The 19,143-nt window shown below is 41.2% G+C and overlaps 1 protein-coding gene across 1 annotated transcript; it reads right to left on the bottom strand.

Moving 5' to 3' along the window:
- Nucleotides 1-2,854: 2,854 nt before the first annotated feature.
- Nucleotides 2,855-9,130, bottom strand: LOC101830661 (binder of sperm protein homolog 2-like). The gene is made up of 5 exons (XM_040734232.1): nt 9,102-9,130; nt 7,675-7,745; nt 5,350-5,382; nt 3,209-3,349; nt 2,855-3,006 (listed from the first exon to the last, which is right to left on the bottom strand). The coding sequence occupies exons 1-5, from the start codon at nt 9,128-9,130 to the stop codon at nt 2,855-2,857; spliced, it is 426 nt and encodes a 141-aa protein (XP_040590166.1).
- Between the last annotated feature and the right edge of the window lie 10,013 nt (nt 9,131-19,143).

The following is a 19,143-nucleotide window of genomic DNA, read 5'->3' as shown; positions in this document are numbered from 1 at the left end:
AGGAAACTGCTTCCTGAACATAACACCAGTAGCACAGACACTGAGATCAACAATTAATAAATGGGACCTCCTGAAACTGAGAAGCTTCTGTAAGGCAAAGGACACAGTCAAAAAGACAAAAAGGCAGCCCACAGAATGGGAAAAGATATTCACTAACCCCACATCTGACAGAGGGCTAATCTCCAAAATTTACAAAGAACTCAAGAAGCAAGTCTCCAAAACACCAAAGGATCCAATTAAAAAGTAGAGGACTGAGCTAAATAGAGAATTCTCAATAGAGGAGTTTAAAAAGGCTGAGAGACACTTGAGAAATGCTCAACATCCTTAGCCATCAGAGAAATGCAAATCAAAACAGCTCTGAGATACCATCTTACTCCTGTCAGAATGGCTAAAATCAAACACACCAATGACAGTTTATGCTGGTGGGAGTGTTTCTTACTATTTCTATTTTCCCTTTTTCCCTGTCTTTTGATTCATTTGTTTAATCTTATACTAGTCTTCTTGATGACCTGGATTTATGTATCCTGCTTTTATTGAAGGGTGATAATACTGACTGCTGTAACTTTATGAATCACTCATTTTGTTGTACAGTGTTTTCTTCTGACATTCCCTTCAGGAGGCTCATAAGACTCTGGAGGTAAACAAGATGTCACATGTCTGGGAAAGTGGAAACTTGGGAGCTTTTCTAATGTCCTTTCACAGCTCTATCCAGTCCAGGAAAACTACTGAGAGGACATTCTTGGATGCATAACTTTAGTTACAAGTTGAGCATGGAGGTCCAGGCTTGTAGCTTCCATGAGTTGTCAAAATTGCTAAAGTGTGGTTTTTCTATGATGCAGTTGATTTGGGGTCAGGGGTGAATCCCTCCCTACTCTTGTGAGCAACCCCTTACCCATACTCTTCTTAGAAACACAATAAAAATTAATTGGATTCACCAAGTTGGACTTTGGTGCTATTGTTACTTTAATCTTTTGTGAGTTCCAAATCTGGAGTAAGTAGGGGTGTGTGTGTGTGTGTGTAGAGAGAGAGAGAGAGAGAGAGAGAGAGAGAGAGAGAGAGTGTGGTGTATGTGTGTGTGTTGTCTCAGAAAAAGCCTCTCACACAGCAAATGAGTGCTTTGACTTTTTTCCAGAAAACAAAGTACCCAGATAGACAAGAGCATAGACATTTATTACCATAATACTCCTTAATGACAGAGAATTGTATTTGGAGAAGCAGCTAATAGATCTGCAACTTCTGTCTCTTCAAAAACACAGCTTATCTAAAAACTGAAGAAAGAGTAACATGTTAGAATAAATATCTTTGTTCTCCACCCACCCAATGTCAATGTCTCATTTGCCTCCCCTGCTATTAAACAGTCTTTTCTCCTCTTTGATGGGAGATTAGAATAGCATGAATCCATGTGGCATAATACCGATGGCTTCAAAAGGATGTACATATTCTTCATAGTGGATTGCGTGTGTGTGTGTGTGTGTGTGTGTGTGTGTGTGTGTGTGTGTGTGTGTGTTTAAGAAAGGAAGAAAGAGAAAATATAAGTAAGGAGGTAGAAGAATACTGATAAGGAGATTCTGGGGAAAGTTGGAGGAGGGGAAAACGTCAAAATATATTACATAACAGATTTAAATAAAAATTAAAATATTGAATAAATAAATAAATAGGCATACGTTATTTTTATGATGATATAAGTTATGCTATCCACTATTTGAAAATCATCCATCATTGTCAATGTGCAGGAAGATTGTTTTAATCACAAGTCTCATATGTGGATGATGGATAATTTCTGACCACTTAAAATTTGGTAGGCATGCACTCAGAAAAGTGGGAGAGATTGATGTATTCACAGAGAAAACCCTCCACAATGTGTTTTAAATGATGACCAAGCCATGATGACAAAGCAGAAAGCAGATCAGTTTTATTTTAAAGACCTTAAAATTATGTGTCTACATAGATGTGTAGGAAGACACAAGCATCTGTGGAAGGGAGTCCCAGGGGAGGAGAACATAAAGAATGATGATGTTTCTCTTGTCGTATGCTGCCTCAGTGTTTCAGAGAGTATTTGTCTCATACTTATTTAGTGACTCAAAACAAGTTTTAAAAAGGAAGAGCAATGCATGAATCATGAAATTGCTAATTAGTATTTATTGTTAATGTGACTGGGTTTGGAATCCCCCGGGAGACACACTTCCAGGTATGTCAGAAAAGGTTTAAGTGAGGAGCAAAAACCCACCTGAACATGGGCAACAACAGCTCTTGGACTTAGGCCTCAGTCACTATAACAGGGAGACAAAAAAGGAGTAATCCAACTGAGTACAAGCCTCTATCTGGGTGGATCTGGGTGGATGGATGGATGGATGGATGGATGGATGGATGGATGGATGGATGGATGGATGGATGGCTGACTGTCTTTCTGTCTGTCTGTCTATGTATCCTGAATGTAGACACAATGATACCACAAGGGACAGTGTTCCTTCAAACCAGTAGACCAAAGGAACCCTTCCCTCCTTCATTGAGTTGTTTTCTTTGTGTGTTCTGTCACAGCAATGACAAAAGTAACTAATACACATATGATTCTGTAAAAAGACACCAGCACATCAGATTTTCCAGTGATCCAGAAAACATGCTCTGTTTATGGCTATGTTTGTGCTACAAACCCAAGCTGAATATTTTTGGCCAGTACCACATAGCCTGATAAGGCTACTGTACTCAACAGGAGACACGTCACAGGAAATGTCTGCTGCCCCCTGACTAGGTCACAGCCAGGAGATCTAGATCTCAGGCTCCTCATCCATCAGCCTAATGCTTTGCTCTTTTCATAGCTTATAGGATGCTGACACACCACTTCCCATCCATCATCTTACTTATGAGGAGAACATTGCTTCCATTTTCTATCTTTGTTGTAGTTTTCAGTCAACGAACACCAACTCCGATCCATAATGTAGCCTTCCTTGATACATTCATTAATGGACTTTTTTCCAAATTGGAAAGGGAAGGTACACATTGGTGGGTCTGCAGAGAAAGATGGGTAAGGGATGAACTATGAACACTGTCCACAAATTAATCCCTGATGAGAAAACATTCAAGGTTTTTTCCTCTGATTGTTTTTAATGTAGGAAAGACTGCTTTCTGAAATCTAAAACATTTTCTCAGGATTCTGCGTACTGCCTCTTGGGTCATGGATATCTGATATACACGTTTATAGGACTCTCACCAAATGCTTTGCAGTATCTCCACCTTCCTTGGAAATAATAGTCAAGGGAGCACCAATCAAAGTCACTGTGAACAGAGATGCAGCCATGGTAGATTACCCCGTTATAGATGAACGGAAAGGTACAGTTTTGCAGAGGAATTTCTGGAGGAAAGAACAATTTCGGAATGTAAAAAGATGCTCAAATGGAAAATGAGTTTCTTTTGTTTTGTCTTGCTTCGTTGACTCCAGGGTCTCTCTATGCTGACTTTGGCTGGACGAGAGCTTGATATATAGACTGGGCTGACCTTTAGCTCAGAGATCAATCTGCCTCTGCCTCCTGAGTGTTGGCATTAAAGCATTCGCTACCATGCTGAGCAGGAATTGACTTTTAAATGTTTGTTTCCTTTAATTTTTAAACTGGGTTTCACTCCTGTAACTCAGTCTGTGTTAGAACTCTATAACCAAGACTGGCCTCTAACTCATGTCTGTTCCCTTCCTCAGTCTCCTGAGTACTGAGATTACAAATGTAAGCTATTGTGCACAGCTGGAACTTGATTTTAGAATGTTCATTTCAATGAGGCCCAGGTCTGCTCTCCCAAAACCCCTATGTGCACCTGCAGGTGGTATCACTGGATACTTTTTCTACTTGTGACAGAAAATATCAGCAAATGTCCAAGAACGTTGGAGATTTCCTCAATTGGATATCCATTATCAGTGAGAGACTTCATTTCCAGAGCTCATACTCTGGACCCTTCCCCATCATCTGTACCCCTGACTTACCAACATGATCTCTAAAACATCTCTCCAGTCTCTCCACTGCCCTCCACAAGCATTTCCATCACTTAGCTTGTTTCTTTGTCTTGTCTGCAGCAATAGCGTATCTGTACCTTCTCCCAATGTAGTGCCCCATTCTGAAGGGCCCATGCTCACTCTTAATCATAAACTGAACCATACAGATGGCCTATTAACATTCCCTTGTTCTTAAGATAAGAAAAGACTAAGAAATGGATTATCTCTTCCTATAAAAAAACCTGAAGCTTGTCAGCATGATTCATAACCGTGTTATAAATACTTGTCCTTATATCCACAGGTAAGTGTGGCTCCCAACTTTCATCAAAGAAGCCTCTTTCGCCAACAAAGACCATTACAGAAAACCACAACTAGTCACAAACAAAGAACAACTGGTCACGAGGCTCCCATTCCTAATGGATACATCTACAACACAACTCCTGCACGGAAGACCCAGGGAACATTGTGAAAGAGAGGACAGAAAAATCGGAACACTCAGAGGACCAGGGAATCTACTCTGAGATTATGTCTCCTTGAAATGACAGGGAAGCTTTACCCATGATAACTCAACAATAGAGCTGAATAAACAAGACCTGACCAAGGACAGTACCAATGGGCATAATAACACAGAAGAGGGAAATATCATTGAATTTTATCCCTAGTCAAAGAACTACCAGAAACTAAAGGATACCCAGAGTGGGAAGATTTTCTCTCATGGAGAATCTTCCTATTTATTATCCAATACCAAGTGGTCAGCCCTGAAATCATGTACATGCATGCATCACTGAATAGACTCACCAAGTTGTGCTTACATAAGTAAAAGTATGTATGGTGTGTGTGTGTGTGTGTGTGTGTGTGTGTGTGTGTGTGTGTTTTACAGAAGAGGACATCAGGAATTTGAGAGGGAGTGATATGGAGGAAACATTGGAGGAGTTAGAGAATGTAAAGGAATATTTGGAACAAAATGGTTTTATTAATTACATTAATGGCCTTGATTTAACAACTCATGGTGTGAACCTATATCCAAATATCCAATTTGACTTAGTGCATACATAATTACTATTTGTCAATGAAAATTACTATTTGCCAGTGAAAATGAAAATAAACAACCAAGTATAGAAAGCCACATAGTGCCTTATCTGAGTCCCAATGGATAAAGGAGTGCCTTTTTGAGTGACAAGTGAGAATCTTTTGAGTTGGTCATTTAACTGGATCTTGGATACTGTTTAGCTGATGTGGCTCAGGGAAACCTCTTAGGTCAGAAGAATAAAACAGAAAAAGTTTCCACGATAGGAAATTATGTATCTGCTACTACTCTTTAAGGGGTGGAAACTGACATTTAATATGCTGCCAGATAGAGGTTGCCACTTTACCTTCCTCTGGGGGCTGTAAATAGGGAATCAAGTCTGAAAGACACAAAATAATTGGTGAAATGTAAGCTACCTTCTAAAGCGCTGCACATCCAGAATAGCTATGAAATATACATTAGTGTTCTACAACTTCTCATCAAGTTGTGGTTGTATATCTACCAAGGAAATGGCACATCGAGCTATAGGAAGCCAGGAAGTTCCATCCACTCAGATGTGAGCTCTCACTCTTCCTGTGTCTTCCCTGGAGTAGGCTAAAATCATTCCATCTTCCCTGGAGTAGGCTAAAATCATTCTATCATGTCCAATGCCATCCCAGTTCTGACCATTCACTAAAAATCTAAATAATGTTCTTCAAAGAAAATGATGCTTATTGCTGGATTAACAGAACATTTTGATGGGAATACTGGTGCCAAAGTAAAATGCTAGCCATATTTAAGGAGCCTTGGTCAAGGGAGAGCAGAAATAAGAAGGATTGTTATAAATTGGGATGAGAATTGACACTAAACATCCATAATAAGGGTGATATCAGCCTAAAATTCAACAAGGACCTGCTGGAAAATGTGACTGAGAGAATACTTACAAGTTTTTTTATGAGTTTGAGTTTTTGGTGTGTGTGTGTGTGTGTGTGTGTGTGTGTGTGTGTGTGTGTGTGTGTGTTTATAAGCCACGGTAGGTGTGTTAAGGTCAGAGGACAACTTACAGAAGTCATTTCTCTCCTACTATGTATTCTGGGAAGCTATGTCGGCTGGTGAAGCTTAAGGGAAAGCTTTTATATCTGATGAGCTGTCTCCAAGCCTGATTTCCTGTAAGGTTATTTACACACCCTTTGTGTATAGCTGTCATTCGTGTAAAGTATTTTATAATAGCTTTTTATTTTCTGAAGCAACCTCCTAAGGATTCTTCCTTCATAACTTTCTGGCTTTATATTTTATCTTCAGTTTTGTTAGGATTGACTTATGCAACTTCCTTGATATTGTACTATGCTTCCACGAAGTTCTGAAGTACTTTCATCAGATAAAATGAGTCATGATAAGAGCACTTCAGAGTTCTGGGAAAACACGGGAGGGAAATAAAGCCCTTCCAGCAAGTGATGTCTGTGACTCCCTTGGCCAAAGCGAGTGAATATCACATCTTGACTCGGTAAATTTTCATGTTGATCTCCAGCATTTCTCAATCCTTGCTCTGGACTCTCCCTCACCAACTTTCACCCCCTCTTTTCTATCAATCTTCTTTTACTCCAAACCCAAAGATAGCTACTTGTCTTGCCACAGAGAAGACTTACTAAGCTATTATGTCATGGTATTGACTTCCTTTCTGACTGCATTCCAACTTGCATTATTCTTGCTTCCTGTAGACCTCTGGTAACAACAAGAGTCCAGATCCTTTCTAAGAGATGAGGATAAGGCTCAGGTGGTTGAGTGCTTGCATTGCATGCACAAAGAAGTCCTGGGTTTTATCTCAACAGCATATAAACTGAGTAGGTATGGTGGTACTTGCCTGTACTCTCAGCACTCAGAAGGTAGAAAATCAGGAGCTTAAGGCTACCTTCATCTACCTGGTAAACATGATATGTATTTATACTACCCAAAACTCCTTCAAAACAAACTACTATAACAACAAAATATTCTAACTTTCTTCTAGCTGTCATGCACAAAAGGCCCAAATTTCTCCAGGGCTCTGCATTCCTATGGACACAGCTGCAGGATGCTGGCCATTCTAAGGGATGCCTCTACCCTTCCTGATTAACCCTCACAAAACTACACTGGGAGATGAGACCCCTTGTTCTGCATTGAATTCATCTCCTGAGGATAGAATTGATATGGTTCAAATTCCAAATGACTTATGATAGGAATCAACATGAAGTTTCTCCCCACCAAACCTGACCCCAGTCACCCTGACATCTGCCCAATAGGCACCCATGTTTTGTGTATTTGAAACTTACAGACACTGTCAGTCAACAGCCAGCTAGAAACACATTAATAGACTACTCTCATGCAAAGAATAGCTGAGACCATATACTATTTACTAGCCCTTGCTTTCTTAACAACAGATTTTGTAAAAGCTTCCAAAACAACCCGCAATAGTCTCCCTCTTTCATGAAGAAATTTTTTATTACTATACAGATATTGAAACTAGAGCTCCCTTACAGGTAAGGTCACCTGTTCTGTGCACACTCAACCAAGGAGGGGAAGAAGGAACAACTGTTCAATCCACTCTCTGCTTGCTGTACTGAAAGGATGTCATGGACGGTTGCTCTCCAGCCTTTCTCAATCCTCACTTGCTCTGGGCTCTCCCCCTCTGAACCTCACCCCCTCTTCTCCACCTCACCTGCATTGAGTCCATACATGCAGACAGCTAGCGACACCCAGCCCACAAGATGTCTCATCACGTCCAGTTGCCTGCTGATGGCACACACAGGAGCAAACCTTGCCTCTGACTTTATACTCTCCCTTTCTGCTCCTCCTACTCTGTCTGCTCACACACACTTCCTCCACAGTGAATTTGTCCTAAATGGCGTAGAGTGAGTGAACATCCTTCTTAGAATATTCCATGGTGTCTTTTGAAAGTGATGCTTGTCCTGTAGGGAAACTTTGGACTTTTGACTTTTCCAACATGACATACAATCTTTGAAAATCTCACAACTTTATAAGTTACATTCTGTCTTCTTCTGCTATTTTTAGAGATGAAACCTGAAGAGATATTAGTATTTATTCTACACAGTACCACGCAGGTGCCTTTGGGATCACATCCAACTCTGTCTGATTTCAAGAGCAATAATTAACCAAAACTTTGCCCTTGAGGATGAGAAAAGGAAGAATAAGAAGAGAGAGGAAGAGAGGGAGGAAGTGAAAGATGGAAATAGAAAGAAGGCAGTTAATAGTGAGAGAGATAATTAGAAAATTGAACACCAAACCAGAAGTAGACGTCTCCATTCCAACTGGTTTGGTATACTTCAAGACAATCCAAAGTAAAGAACAAATGTTCTTAGAGACCAGGCATCATGACCGTGTTGGTAAAAGTAGGGTTAACAGTCATCAGTCACCAACTGTGTATGAAGAGGTCAGGGATTCTTTTTTCAGACATTATTTCTGTCATGATCATATGTAAACATGAGAAGAAATGCTGATAAAGGCACAGACCCTGGAGAAGATGAGCTATGAAAACATAGGTTTTATACCTTGGCTAAACTAATATAATGGTCAAAGAAACTCTTCAGTGTCACTTGGATGATGACTATCCTCACTAGATGCAAGCAGGAAACATACAGGCTAGCAATGCTTCTTGAACACACACACAGAAGTCTCATCATGGTGGCATCATGTAGGATTCTGTACTTTGTTCCACTAGGAAACATAGGGCCAAAGATTTAGAAACTGGGGGGCCAAGAGTCAAAATCATTCATTAAGATTAAGTGTCTCATGAAGAAGTAGAAAATCATGGGTTTCATTCAGGCATCCTGAGCAAATCTATCTGGTTCATCCCACTGCAGAGTCCAGGAGATCTTGCAGGTTGAGTGTCTTCACAGGACACCTAATCTTCTCACAGCAATTGGAAAAGTCATCTCTTCATTGGAAATCACTGACTTAATACCAGTTACAACTTAGTTCACATGTGTGGAAAAGAGTTCAAGAGACAAAGCTATGTTTGGAGCCTAATTTAAGAGAAAGATGGTTATTATTTTGGTTAATTCTTGTTCATTACTTTCCATAAGAACACAGTCTCCAGTCACATCTATCACAATCCAATTTACATACATCTTCAGGAATGAAAGGTTCCCATCCATACCCCTTATTCATTGATTTAGCTGCCTTTTTCTGCTTTGTTAAAGAACATTCCTCTAATCCTCTTTACTGTAGTCGTAAGTTTTCCCAAAGGCAATTGGCAGATATGCTCCTGAATATTCGTGAAGTATGTAAATTATGATGAATGTGTACATAGTGACTGGGGAGAAGTCAAAAATACTTGCCTTGTTTTCCATGCTAAAGGACATTGTGATCAGAGGCCAGAACACCTCACCCCCTGGAAAGAATGCGATGGACATCAGAGAGAACCCATTATTCCTTTATATCTCATCTGAATAGTTATTATGTCCTAAGGCTATTGTCACTTGTGCTAAAGAAAACACTTTCCAGTTTTCTCAGAACCAAGGTTGGTATCTAGCCAACAGCATTTGGTGGGTTGAGGCAAGTTTGAAAGAAAAAAAAATACCCAAGGTCAAAAACCTACAAAAGGGCAGAGGACTTGGATCTTAGAGCTTCTATGAGAATACCCCATTTGCAGGCCAGTGAAAATTACCAGACATTCTGACACAGATGGAATCAATATGTACTCCATTTTATGTGGAACACAAAAACAAAGAGATACAGCAATTAGCATGCATTTTTCACTGTCTACAGAACATGTAGAACCTTGAGAATATGTACCCATTAATATCAGATAGATTAACACTCAAATAATGGATTTCCCATTCATTAATGGAGGGCATGGATAAAGTAATCTTCATTTTTGTGGGGGAATCTTTAATATCTGTGCTTCACAGTCACACAGCATAAGATTATTAGGTTCTCAAGCATCATGAGTATTTGTGAATTTAAGAATATGGCAGTTGGGGGACATAGTGGCCACCACCTTTAAGGTGAATCTCTGTAAGTTTAAGACCAACTTTACCTACAAAGTGAGTTCCAGGTCAGTCAGGACACCTCAGAGAAACCCTGCCTCCAAAATCCAACAACAACAACAAAAAGAGTAGAGTAATTCCAAGTGGCATGTATGAATCTATTATATTAGTCTGCTATGAGGGTCAATATAAAACATCACAGACAAATGATGCTCTCCCTCGCTCAAACCAATGGATGCTCTATCAATCCTCAAACATTCAAGACACAGTCTTCTTTAAGGGCATTTACATTTCAATGTTGTTGGCTCCCAAACACTGTTCCTCAAAGGCATCCTTTCTTCAGATCCCAAGTAACTCATGTGCGGTAATTTGATTGCAGAACCTTTGAAAGTGGCACCTTCTTGGAGGAGGTGAGTCACCAAGGGTGAGCCTTGAGTATTTATGTGGAGGCCCCACTTCTTATTTTCTCTCTGCTTCCCAATTGCAGGTTAAACATTATAGGGATTCAGGCATTATGCTGGCCTGTCCCATCGTAGGTCAGAATGCACTCAGGCAGTACCCTGGTCAGCCCAGGGTTCCAGGGAGGTGCAAAGGATCCCTTTAAGAGAAAGACCCTGGAAGGATCACCCTGAATCTGCTCACACATCAGTCTTCAGTGTCTCCTGGTCCTTTCCCAGTGCTTAAGGTGAGTAGGGGCCCTGCTCTGAGCCCCAACTCCTACATCCCCAGCCCCATCTTCCTGGGCGTTGTTTGCACCTAGAGAGAACTTGCCCTCCCCCCCCAGGATCTCCCTGAACCTGCCCACACCTCAGTTTTCAATGTCTTCCAGTCCTTTCCCAGTGCTTAAGTGCTTAAGGTGAGTGGGGACCCTGATCTGGGCCCCAATTCCCTACATCCCCCAGCTCCATCTCCCTGGGAATTTTCTGTGCCTAAAGAGGACCTGCCCCCCCAAGGATTGCACTGAATCTGCCCACACCTCAGTCTTCAGCATCTTCTGGTCCTTTCCTGGTGCTTAAGTGCCTAAGTGCTTAAGTTTCTTCCTGGTGCTTAAGTACCCTCTGGTCTCCAACCTGAGCTCAAGAGTGTCCCAGACCCACCTGCACACATTGAAGTATTGGACCTGCTTGAATGCACTGGAAAGGATCCTTAGACCCAAACCCACCAGGAGAGGAAGAGACCCCACAAGATCCTACTGAAAGAAAGGATGGGAAGAAGTCAATATAAAAACATAGCTAACAACAGAGGAATCAGTATGACACCACCAGAGTCTAGAAACTCTACACCAGCAAGACCTGAACATACTAACAAAGATGAAACAGAAAAGAATGACCTTCAAAACAACCTCCTGAAAGTGATAGAGGCCCTCAAAGAGGATATGAGAAAGTCCCTTAAAGAAATGGAAGAAAACACAAACCAAACAATGCAAGAAATCAACAAATCTCTTAAGGAAAGCCAAGAAAAAACAATCAAACAGATGAAAGAAACAATTCAAACAGTTCAAGACCTGAAAACTGAAATGGAGACACTAAGAAAAACACAAACTGAGGTAATGCTGGAAACCAAAAGGCTGAAAAAAAAATCAGGAACTACAGATGCAAGCATAACTAACAGAATACAAGAGATGGAAGACGGAATATCATTCACTGAAGATAAACTAGAGGAAATAGACTCATCAACAAAAGAAAGTCTTAAATCCAACAAATCCCTAACACAAAATATCCAGGAAATATGGGACACCATGAAAAGACCAAATCTAAGAATAATAGGTATAGAAGAAGGCAAAGAAGCCCAGCTCAATGCTATAGAAAATATATTCAACAAAATCATAGAAGAAAATTTTCCCAACCTGAAGAAGGAGATGCCTATGAAACTACAAGAAGGTTACCGAACACCAAATAGATTGGACCAAAAAAAAAGTCCCGTCACCACATAATAATCAAAACACCAAACATACAGAATAAATAACGAATATTAAAAGCAGCAAAGGAAAAAGGCCAAGTAACATATAAAGGCAAACCTATCAGAATTACACCTGACTTCTCCATGGAAACTATGAAAGCCAGAAGGTCCTGAATAGATGTTCTAGAAACACTAAGAGACCACAGATTCCAACCCAGACTACTATTCCCAACAAAACTCTCAATCACTATAGATGGAGAAAACAAAATATTCCATGATAAAACAAGATTTATGCAATATGTATCCACAAATCCAGAACTACAGAAAGTTCTAGAGGGAAAACTCTGACACAAGGAAGTTAACTACACTCAAAATAACATGGGAAATAGATAATCCAACTTAACCAGAAATCAGAAATAGGAGAAAAACTGACACATAAAATGGATCCAAAGCAAACAAGAATCAACAATCAATGGTCATTAATATCCCTGAATATCAATGGTCTTAACTCACCTATGAAAGGACACAGGTTAACCAAATGGATAAGAAGACAGAATCCATCCTTCTGCTGCATACAAGAAACACACCTCAATTTCAAAGACAGATGCTACCTCAAGGTTAAGGGTTGGGAAAAGACTTTCCAATCAAATGGACATAAGAAGCAAGCGGGTGTAGCTATCCTAATAACTAACAAAATAGACTTCAAACTAAAATTAATCAACAGAAATAAAGAAGGACATTTCATATTCATCATAGGAAAAATCCATCAGGAAGAAGTCTCAATTCTAAACATATATGCCCCAAATATAAAGGCACCTATATTCATAAAAGAAACATTACTACAACTCAAATCACACATTAAACCCCACACACTTATAGTGGGAGACTTCAACACCCCACTCTCACCACAGGACAGGTCCACCAGACAGAAGCTTAACAAAGAAACAAAGGAATTAACAGAAATTATCACCCAATTGGATTTAACAGACATCTATAGAACATTCCACCCAGACATAAAAGAATATACCTTCTTCTCAGCACCACACGGAACCTTCTCTAAAATCGGCCACATTCTTGGCAGTAAAGCAAACCTCAACAGATACAAAAAATTGGAATAACCCCCTGTAAACTTTCGGGCCACCACGGCTTAAAATTAGAATTCACCGTCAACACATACTGCATAAACCTCACAAAATCATGGAAACTGAACAATGTTCAGTTGCATCACCCCTGGGTAAAGGAAGAATAAAGAAATAAAAGACTTCCTAGAATTCAATGAAAAAGAAGGCAGAACATACCCAAACCTTTGGGATACTTTGAAAGCGGTTCTAAGAGGAAAATTCATAGCACTAAGTGCCCACATGAAGAAACTGGAGAATTTCCACACTAGAGAATTAACAGAACACCTGAAAGCACTAGAACAAAAAGAAGCAAACTCACCCAGGAGGAGTAAACACCAGGAAATAAACAAATTGAGAGCTGAAATCAATCAAGTAGAAACAAAGAAAACAATACAAAGAATCAATGAAACAAAGAGTTGGTTCTTTGAGAAAATCAACAAGATAGACAAACCTCTATCAAACCTAACCAAAGACAGAGAGAGAACATGCTAATTAACAAAATCAAAAATGAAAAGGGGGACATAAGAACAGACACTGGGGAAATCCAAAGAATCATCTGGTCATACTTTGAAAATCTGTACTCCACTAAATTGGAAAATCTGAAGGAAATGGATGGTTTTCTGGATAGATATCACTTACCAAAATTAAATCAAGAAGAGATAAACAAGTTAAACATACCTATATCCCCTAAAGAAACAGAAGCAGCCATAAAAGTCTTCCAACCAAGAAAAGTCCAGGGCCAGATGGTTTCAGTGTGGAATTCTACCAAAAATTCAAGGAAGATCTAATACCAATAATCTTCAAATTGTTCCACACAATATAAGAAGAAGGATCACTGCCAAATTCTTTTTACGAGGCTACAATTACATTAGTAGCCAAACCACACAAAGACACAACCAAGATAGGGAATTACAGACCAATCTCCCTCATGAACATTAATGCAAAAATACTCAATAAAGTACTGGCAAATCAAATCCAAGAACACATAAGAAAAAATCATACACCATGATCAAGTAAGGATGCAGGAATGGTTCAACATATGAAAATCCATCAATGTAATCCACTATATAAACAATCTGAAAAAGAAAAACCACATGATCATCTCACTAGATAGTGAAAAAGCCTTTAACAAAATCCAACACTGTCCCGCGCTACCGTCTCGCCAGCAAGAACGACGCAGGACACTCGGATCCTTCTGCAGTAAAGCTTTAATACATCTTGAGAGATAGATGATCAGCTTCTGAGAGGGAGACCCCAAGCTAAGAAACCCAGCCCCTTATATAAGCCTAGGAGCTCCGAGTGAGACGTGTAGAGCCGGGATTGGTGGTTTGCTCATCACCCCAGATGACGGGTGAGGCACAGCTTAAACGGTAAACTCCAACTGACAGCAAATGTCAGCGCCATCTTCTAATGGCGATAGCGATAGTGAGGGTGGCTCCTCACATCTCCCCCTATTCATTTATTTTTGAAGCCATAGGACACCCACGACTTTGGAGTGGAGATAGAGGTCAAATCCCCATGTGCAAATTTGGAACATGTACAAAGCTCCTCTCCAGGGTCTTATCCCCAGAGGGAGCCCTGACCAGTCCCGATGTCGTTTTTCTGGGGGAAGGAGATCATGACATAGAACCTTCATGCAAGATGACTTATCTCCCAGGAGAAAGTCGTTATACCGCAGACCTCTCCTGTGCAGTGCTTAGCCTTGCAACTCCTTGGGCTGCTGAAGCCTACCCACTCTATCCCGTGCAATGAGACTAGCCTCGTGGGGTGCAAGAGCCGGGAGGCCAGCGACCTATTGCTTTAACATGGTTAACCAAATGTCAGGGGAGGCTCCGTGTTCTAAGGCAGCAAGTGCTTGTGCCACCATCACTTTGTCTCTTTTGTTTGGGCTCTGAGCTTACACACCATCCAAAGCATCAACACTATTCCACAGCAGAGAACTAGGCTAAATGATCCCACCCCCACCCATTCCTTAAAATAAGAAAATGCAGATGAAATCCAGGAGGAGAGGCCTTCCATCAGAGAAAGATCCAGACGCGTCGAATTCACTTGCAGGATCGCCACTCTCAACTCACGGAGTGTCTGCTCAAACTCAAAAGTCCAATTCTGTAATAAATGTTGAGACAGAGCTTTTGACAGGTTAGCTGCTCTTGTAAAATTCTCATATTGTACTGAAGTGACACAAAGGCCAGGCAACTTTTGTTCACATCCCAATTGGGCCATCTGCCACAATATATCCAATTGTTCCTGAACCAAATTAATCTGTTGGTTTACCAACATCAGGCCTCCTTGTATCTGAGAATTGGCAGTGGCCTGTTTATCTAGGGCCATGGTCACAGTGGCTGATAGTTCATTAATGGTTTGAGTTGTCTGCACAGTGGCGGAAAGTGCAAGGGCCGAGGCGGTAACCGAAGCAGTAACCGCGGCGGCAGCTATCAGGCCCACAATAATAGCAGAGATCCCAAAAATCTCGCTTTTCCCTAAACAAACTCAAACTACTTGGCACCTCAACAGGAACTGGAACAAATCGAGGCATGCGCATTACCAAAGCAAAAGGGTGCTTAATAGCATCCCAGCATAATGCATAAAAACAATTCTAAGCAGAGCAATTTATTTCTTTCTGATTCTTACCTAAGGTATCATTACTCACAACCCAAATAAAGGGCAGCCAAACACAAATTGGAGCAGCTGAATAATTAGTTCTCTTAAAAGGGGTATACTTAACATTGGAGGAGGACCAATCAGATGATCCAGAGCTCTGTCCCTCACTCAGACTGTTGCCTAATGCCCCTTTCCAATCAAAAGTAATCTGTCCCTTCTCACTATATCCTCCAGCAATCATTGCCATAGGAGAAAGATCAGTACAGCTTCCATTAATTCAAAAGGATTAGCATTAGATCTTTCTGGATCCATATGAATAAAATTATCCTTTAATGAAGAAATCACAGTAAAGCACAAGCTTCCTACCAATGACAAGGTTCTCTCATCCTGAAAACTCTGTATCTGAGGATCTAAAGGCAAAAAGGCAAGCCCCAACTCTCTATTAGTTGTGAAAAATCTAGGGAACTCCTGGGCATTATGCATCACTGGCATCGGTAGGGGGAAGGTAGACATGATGGCCCACCGTAACTCTCCCATCATACTAGGAACCATCATCCCGAGTAGGAGAGTCTTCATCACCCACTTGGCCTCCATCCTTCTTATTCTGGAGTTGTGAAGGAGCTCTTCGAGTGAGTCTTTCAGGGATCCACAGGGGGTTTTCTTCCTCCTGTGGAAAAACACACACAGCTCCCCTGGATCTTATAAGAATAGGATCCGGGCCTTTCCAGAGATCAGTCAAGACATCTTTCCATTTTACCATTTCTTTTGGCCTATCAGGCTCTAAACTGTGGCGATCGGCCGCAGTGTGGCCTTGGGCATCAGAGTTCAAGAAATTAAGGGTAAAAAGTGCCATGGACACAGCAACTCTTGGTACCGAGGGTAGAACATCCTCAATACTCCCCTTTTGTTTAATCAGATATGATTTGAGTGTACGATGGGCACGTTCCACAATGCCCTGTCCTTGAGGGTTATAAGGTAGGCCAGTTAGATGGGTAACATCCATTTGCCGACAAAACTGTCGGAATTTTTGAGAGGTATATGCTGGTCCATTGTCTGTTTTTAAAATTCTGGGTTTTCCCCAAGCACTCCAGGCCTCAAGGCAATGTTGAATCACATATGAGGCCTTTTCCCCTGTTAGAGGTGTGGCAAACATTACGCCAGAACAGGTGTCAACAGAAACATGAACATATTGAAGCCTTCCAAAAGAGGGAATATGAGTAACATCCATCTGCCACATCTGCAATGGTCTAATGCCACGTGGGTTTATTCCCACGTGGGGAGCAGGTAAGAATTCGCAGCAATTCTGGCATTGAGTAACAATTTCCCTAGCCTCTTTCCTGGATAGAGCAAAACGACGGCGCAAGGTCTCAGCTGTCACATGAAAGCGCTGATGGAATTCTTTTGCTGCTTGTGTGTGGGTAGACAAGGCAGCGGCCACCAGCTTTGTAGCCTTGTCCGCTAAGTCATTCCCTAAGGACATGGGACCTGGGAGTCCAGAATGTGCTCGGACATGGGTAATGAAAACAGGAAATCTCCTATTTAACAAGGCAGCTTGTATCTTCTGAAAGATGTTAGCAACTCTGCTGGAGGATCTTATTATTCCAGCTATCTCAAGGAGATTAACTGCATTAACCACATAAGAGGAATCTGATACAATATTGAGGGGTCCTGGAAAAGCCTCAAGAACCTCCAGTACTATCAGACATTCTACAACTTGAGGTGAAGTTTCATTATATTGTTTAGATATAACCCTATCCTTGACCACATAAGCTCCCATACCAGTTTTCGATCCATCAGTGTACACCACAGTCCCATCTGGGAGTGGGTCTTTAGCTGTCACTTGTGGAAACACTATAGCCTGGTTTAGGGCAAACTGTAAAATTGGATGCTTTGGAAAATGATTATCAATTTGTCCTGAAAAGGAAGTAACTAAAACTGCCCAATCACTAGATGTGGCTGCCAAGGTCTGAACTTGTGCAGCAGTATAAGGCACAATCAAGGAATCAGGATCCCTGCCAAAATGCGTAACAGCTGCTTTTATTCCGCGAAGCGCGAGCTGTGCAACAGCATCAGGGTACCAGTCAATAATCTTAGCAGAGGAAGCATTTGGATGAATCCAAAGTAATGGTCCATGTTGCCACAGGACTGCAGTTGGCAATTGAGCTGTCTTAAAAACACACAGATTAAAAGGTAGTGACTCCTCAATACGTTGTAATTGTGCTTCCTGTAAGGCCTCTTCCACCATCTGTAAGGCTCGGTGGGCAGCAGGGGTAAATTTTCTGGGTGAGGAGATATGAGGCTCACCCTCCAGGAGATCGAAGAGGGGTTTTAGATCAGCAGATGGAATTTTTAAAAAGGGCCTCAACCAATTTATATCTCCCAGAAGTTTCTGAAAATCATTTAATGTTTGTAAGTGGTCTTTGCGAATTTCTATTTTCTGAGGAACTATATTTTTGGGAGTAATCATTGAGCCCAAAAAGAGGCCTGTATCTGCAATTTGAACCTTTTCTGAGGCAATCTCTAATCCCCACTGTTTTAATTCAGCCACCAGCATGGGAAAAGCCTTTTGTAAAACATCTAACTCTTTGTGACAAATAAGAATATCGTCCATATAATGGATCATGATTAAAGATGTAAATTGCTTCCTAATTGGCTCCAAAGCCTCCTGCACATACAGCTGACATATTGTTGGGCTATTGGCCATGCCTTGCGGCAGTACCTTCCACTGAAATCTCTTGTCTGGTCCCATATGATTAAGAGAAGGGATAGTGAAGGCAAACCTTGGTCTATCCCGTGGGTAAAGTGGAATAGAGAAGAAACAATCCTTAATATCTATAATAATAAGCTTCCAATCTTGAGGGAGTGCAGAAAGCAAAGGAAGTCCTCTTTGAACAGGGCCAAAAAGATGCATCTGATTGTTAATGGCCCGCAGGTCATGGAGTAATCTCCACTTCCCAGATTTCTTCTTAATAACAAAAATTGGTGTATTCCATGGGGAGGTAGAAGGCTCTAGATGCCCCAGCCATTCCTGTTCTTGCACTAATCTTGTGACAGCCTCTAATTTTTCAGAGGATAGAGGCCATTGAGAGACCCATAACGGCTCCTCTGTTTTCCACGGTATGGGTCGTGAAGCCTCAACGGCCCCTAAATAAAACCCAGTCCTTTTCTACCCCGATTTCCATGTTGTGTAATGGGTTTTATTCTGCCTTGTTCTTGCCTACCCAAGCCTCTACCCTTTGTATACCCCATCTTTGCCATAATGGCTGATGCCTGGGGGAGTATTCATTAGTTAGGGTCATGCCCATGGCTTGTAACACATCCCGTCCCCATAAATTTACAGGGAGTGGCAACACATAGGGGGTAAAACATCCCTGTTTGCCCTCAGCGTTCCGCCAGGTTAAGGCTGAGGCACTGATGGCAGGAGAGGACTGGTATCCAAGACCTTGTAGAGAATGAGATGAAACAACAGTGGGCCAAGACTTCGGCCACCAATGGAGTGAAATAATGCTTTTGTCTGCTCCCGTATCCATTATCCCTTCAAATTCTTTTCCATTAATT

This window comes from Mesocricetus auratus, unplaced genomic scaffold, assembly GCF_017639785.1.
Source record: "Mesocricetus auratus isolate SY011 unplaced genomic scaffold, BCM_Maur_2.0 Super-Scaffold_100038, whole genome shotgun sequence".
In the NCBI taxonomy this organism is placed as follows: domain Eukaryota; kingdom Metazoa; phylum Chordata; class Mammalia; order Rodentia; family Cricetidae; genus Mesocricetus; species Mesocricetus auratus.
Note: the sequence above shows the minus strand (reverse complement) of the source record. Positions and strands in the feature narration are given on the sequence as shown.

What these genes read in the sequence shown, in the direction of transcription:
- LOC101830661 (XM_040734232.1), bottom strand. Translation starts at nt 9,130, where the DNA reads ATGGATGGGAACCTTTCATTCCTGAAGAT. An exon ending in TTTACAGCCCCCAGAGGAAG is followed by an intron (nt 3,350 to 5,349) that starts GTAAAGTGGCAA and finishes TCTTTCCTCCAG; the next exon opens with AAATTCCTCTGCAAAACTGT. An exon ending in GAGATACTGCAAAGCATTTG is followed by an intron (nt 3,007 to 3,208) that starts GTGAGAGTCCTA and finishes CTTTCTCTGCAG; the next exon opens with ACCCACCAATGTGTACCTTC.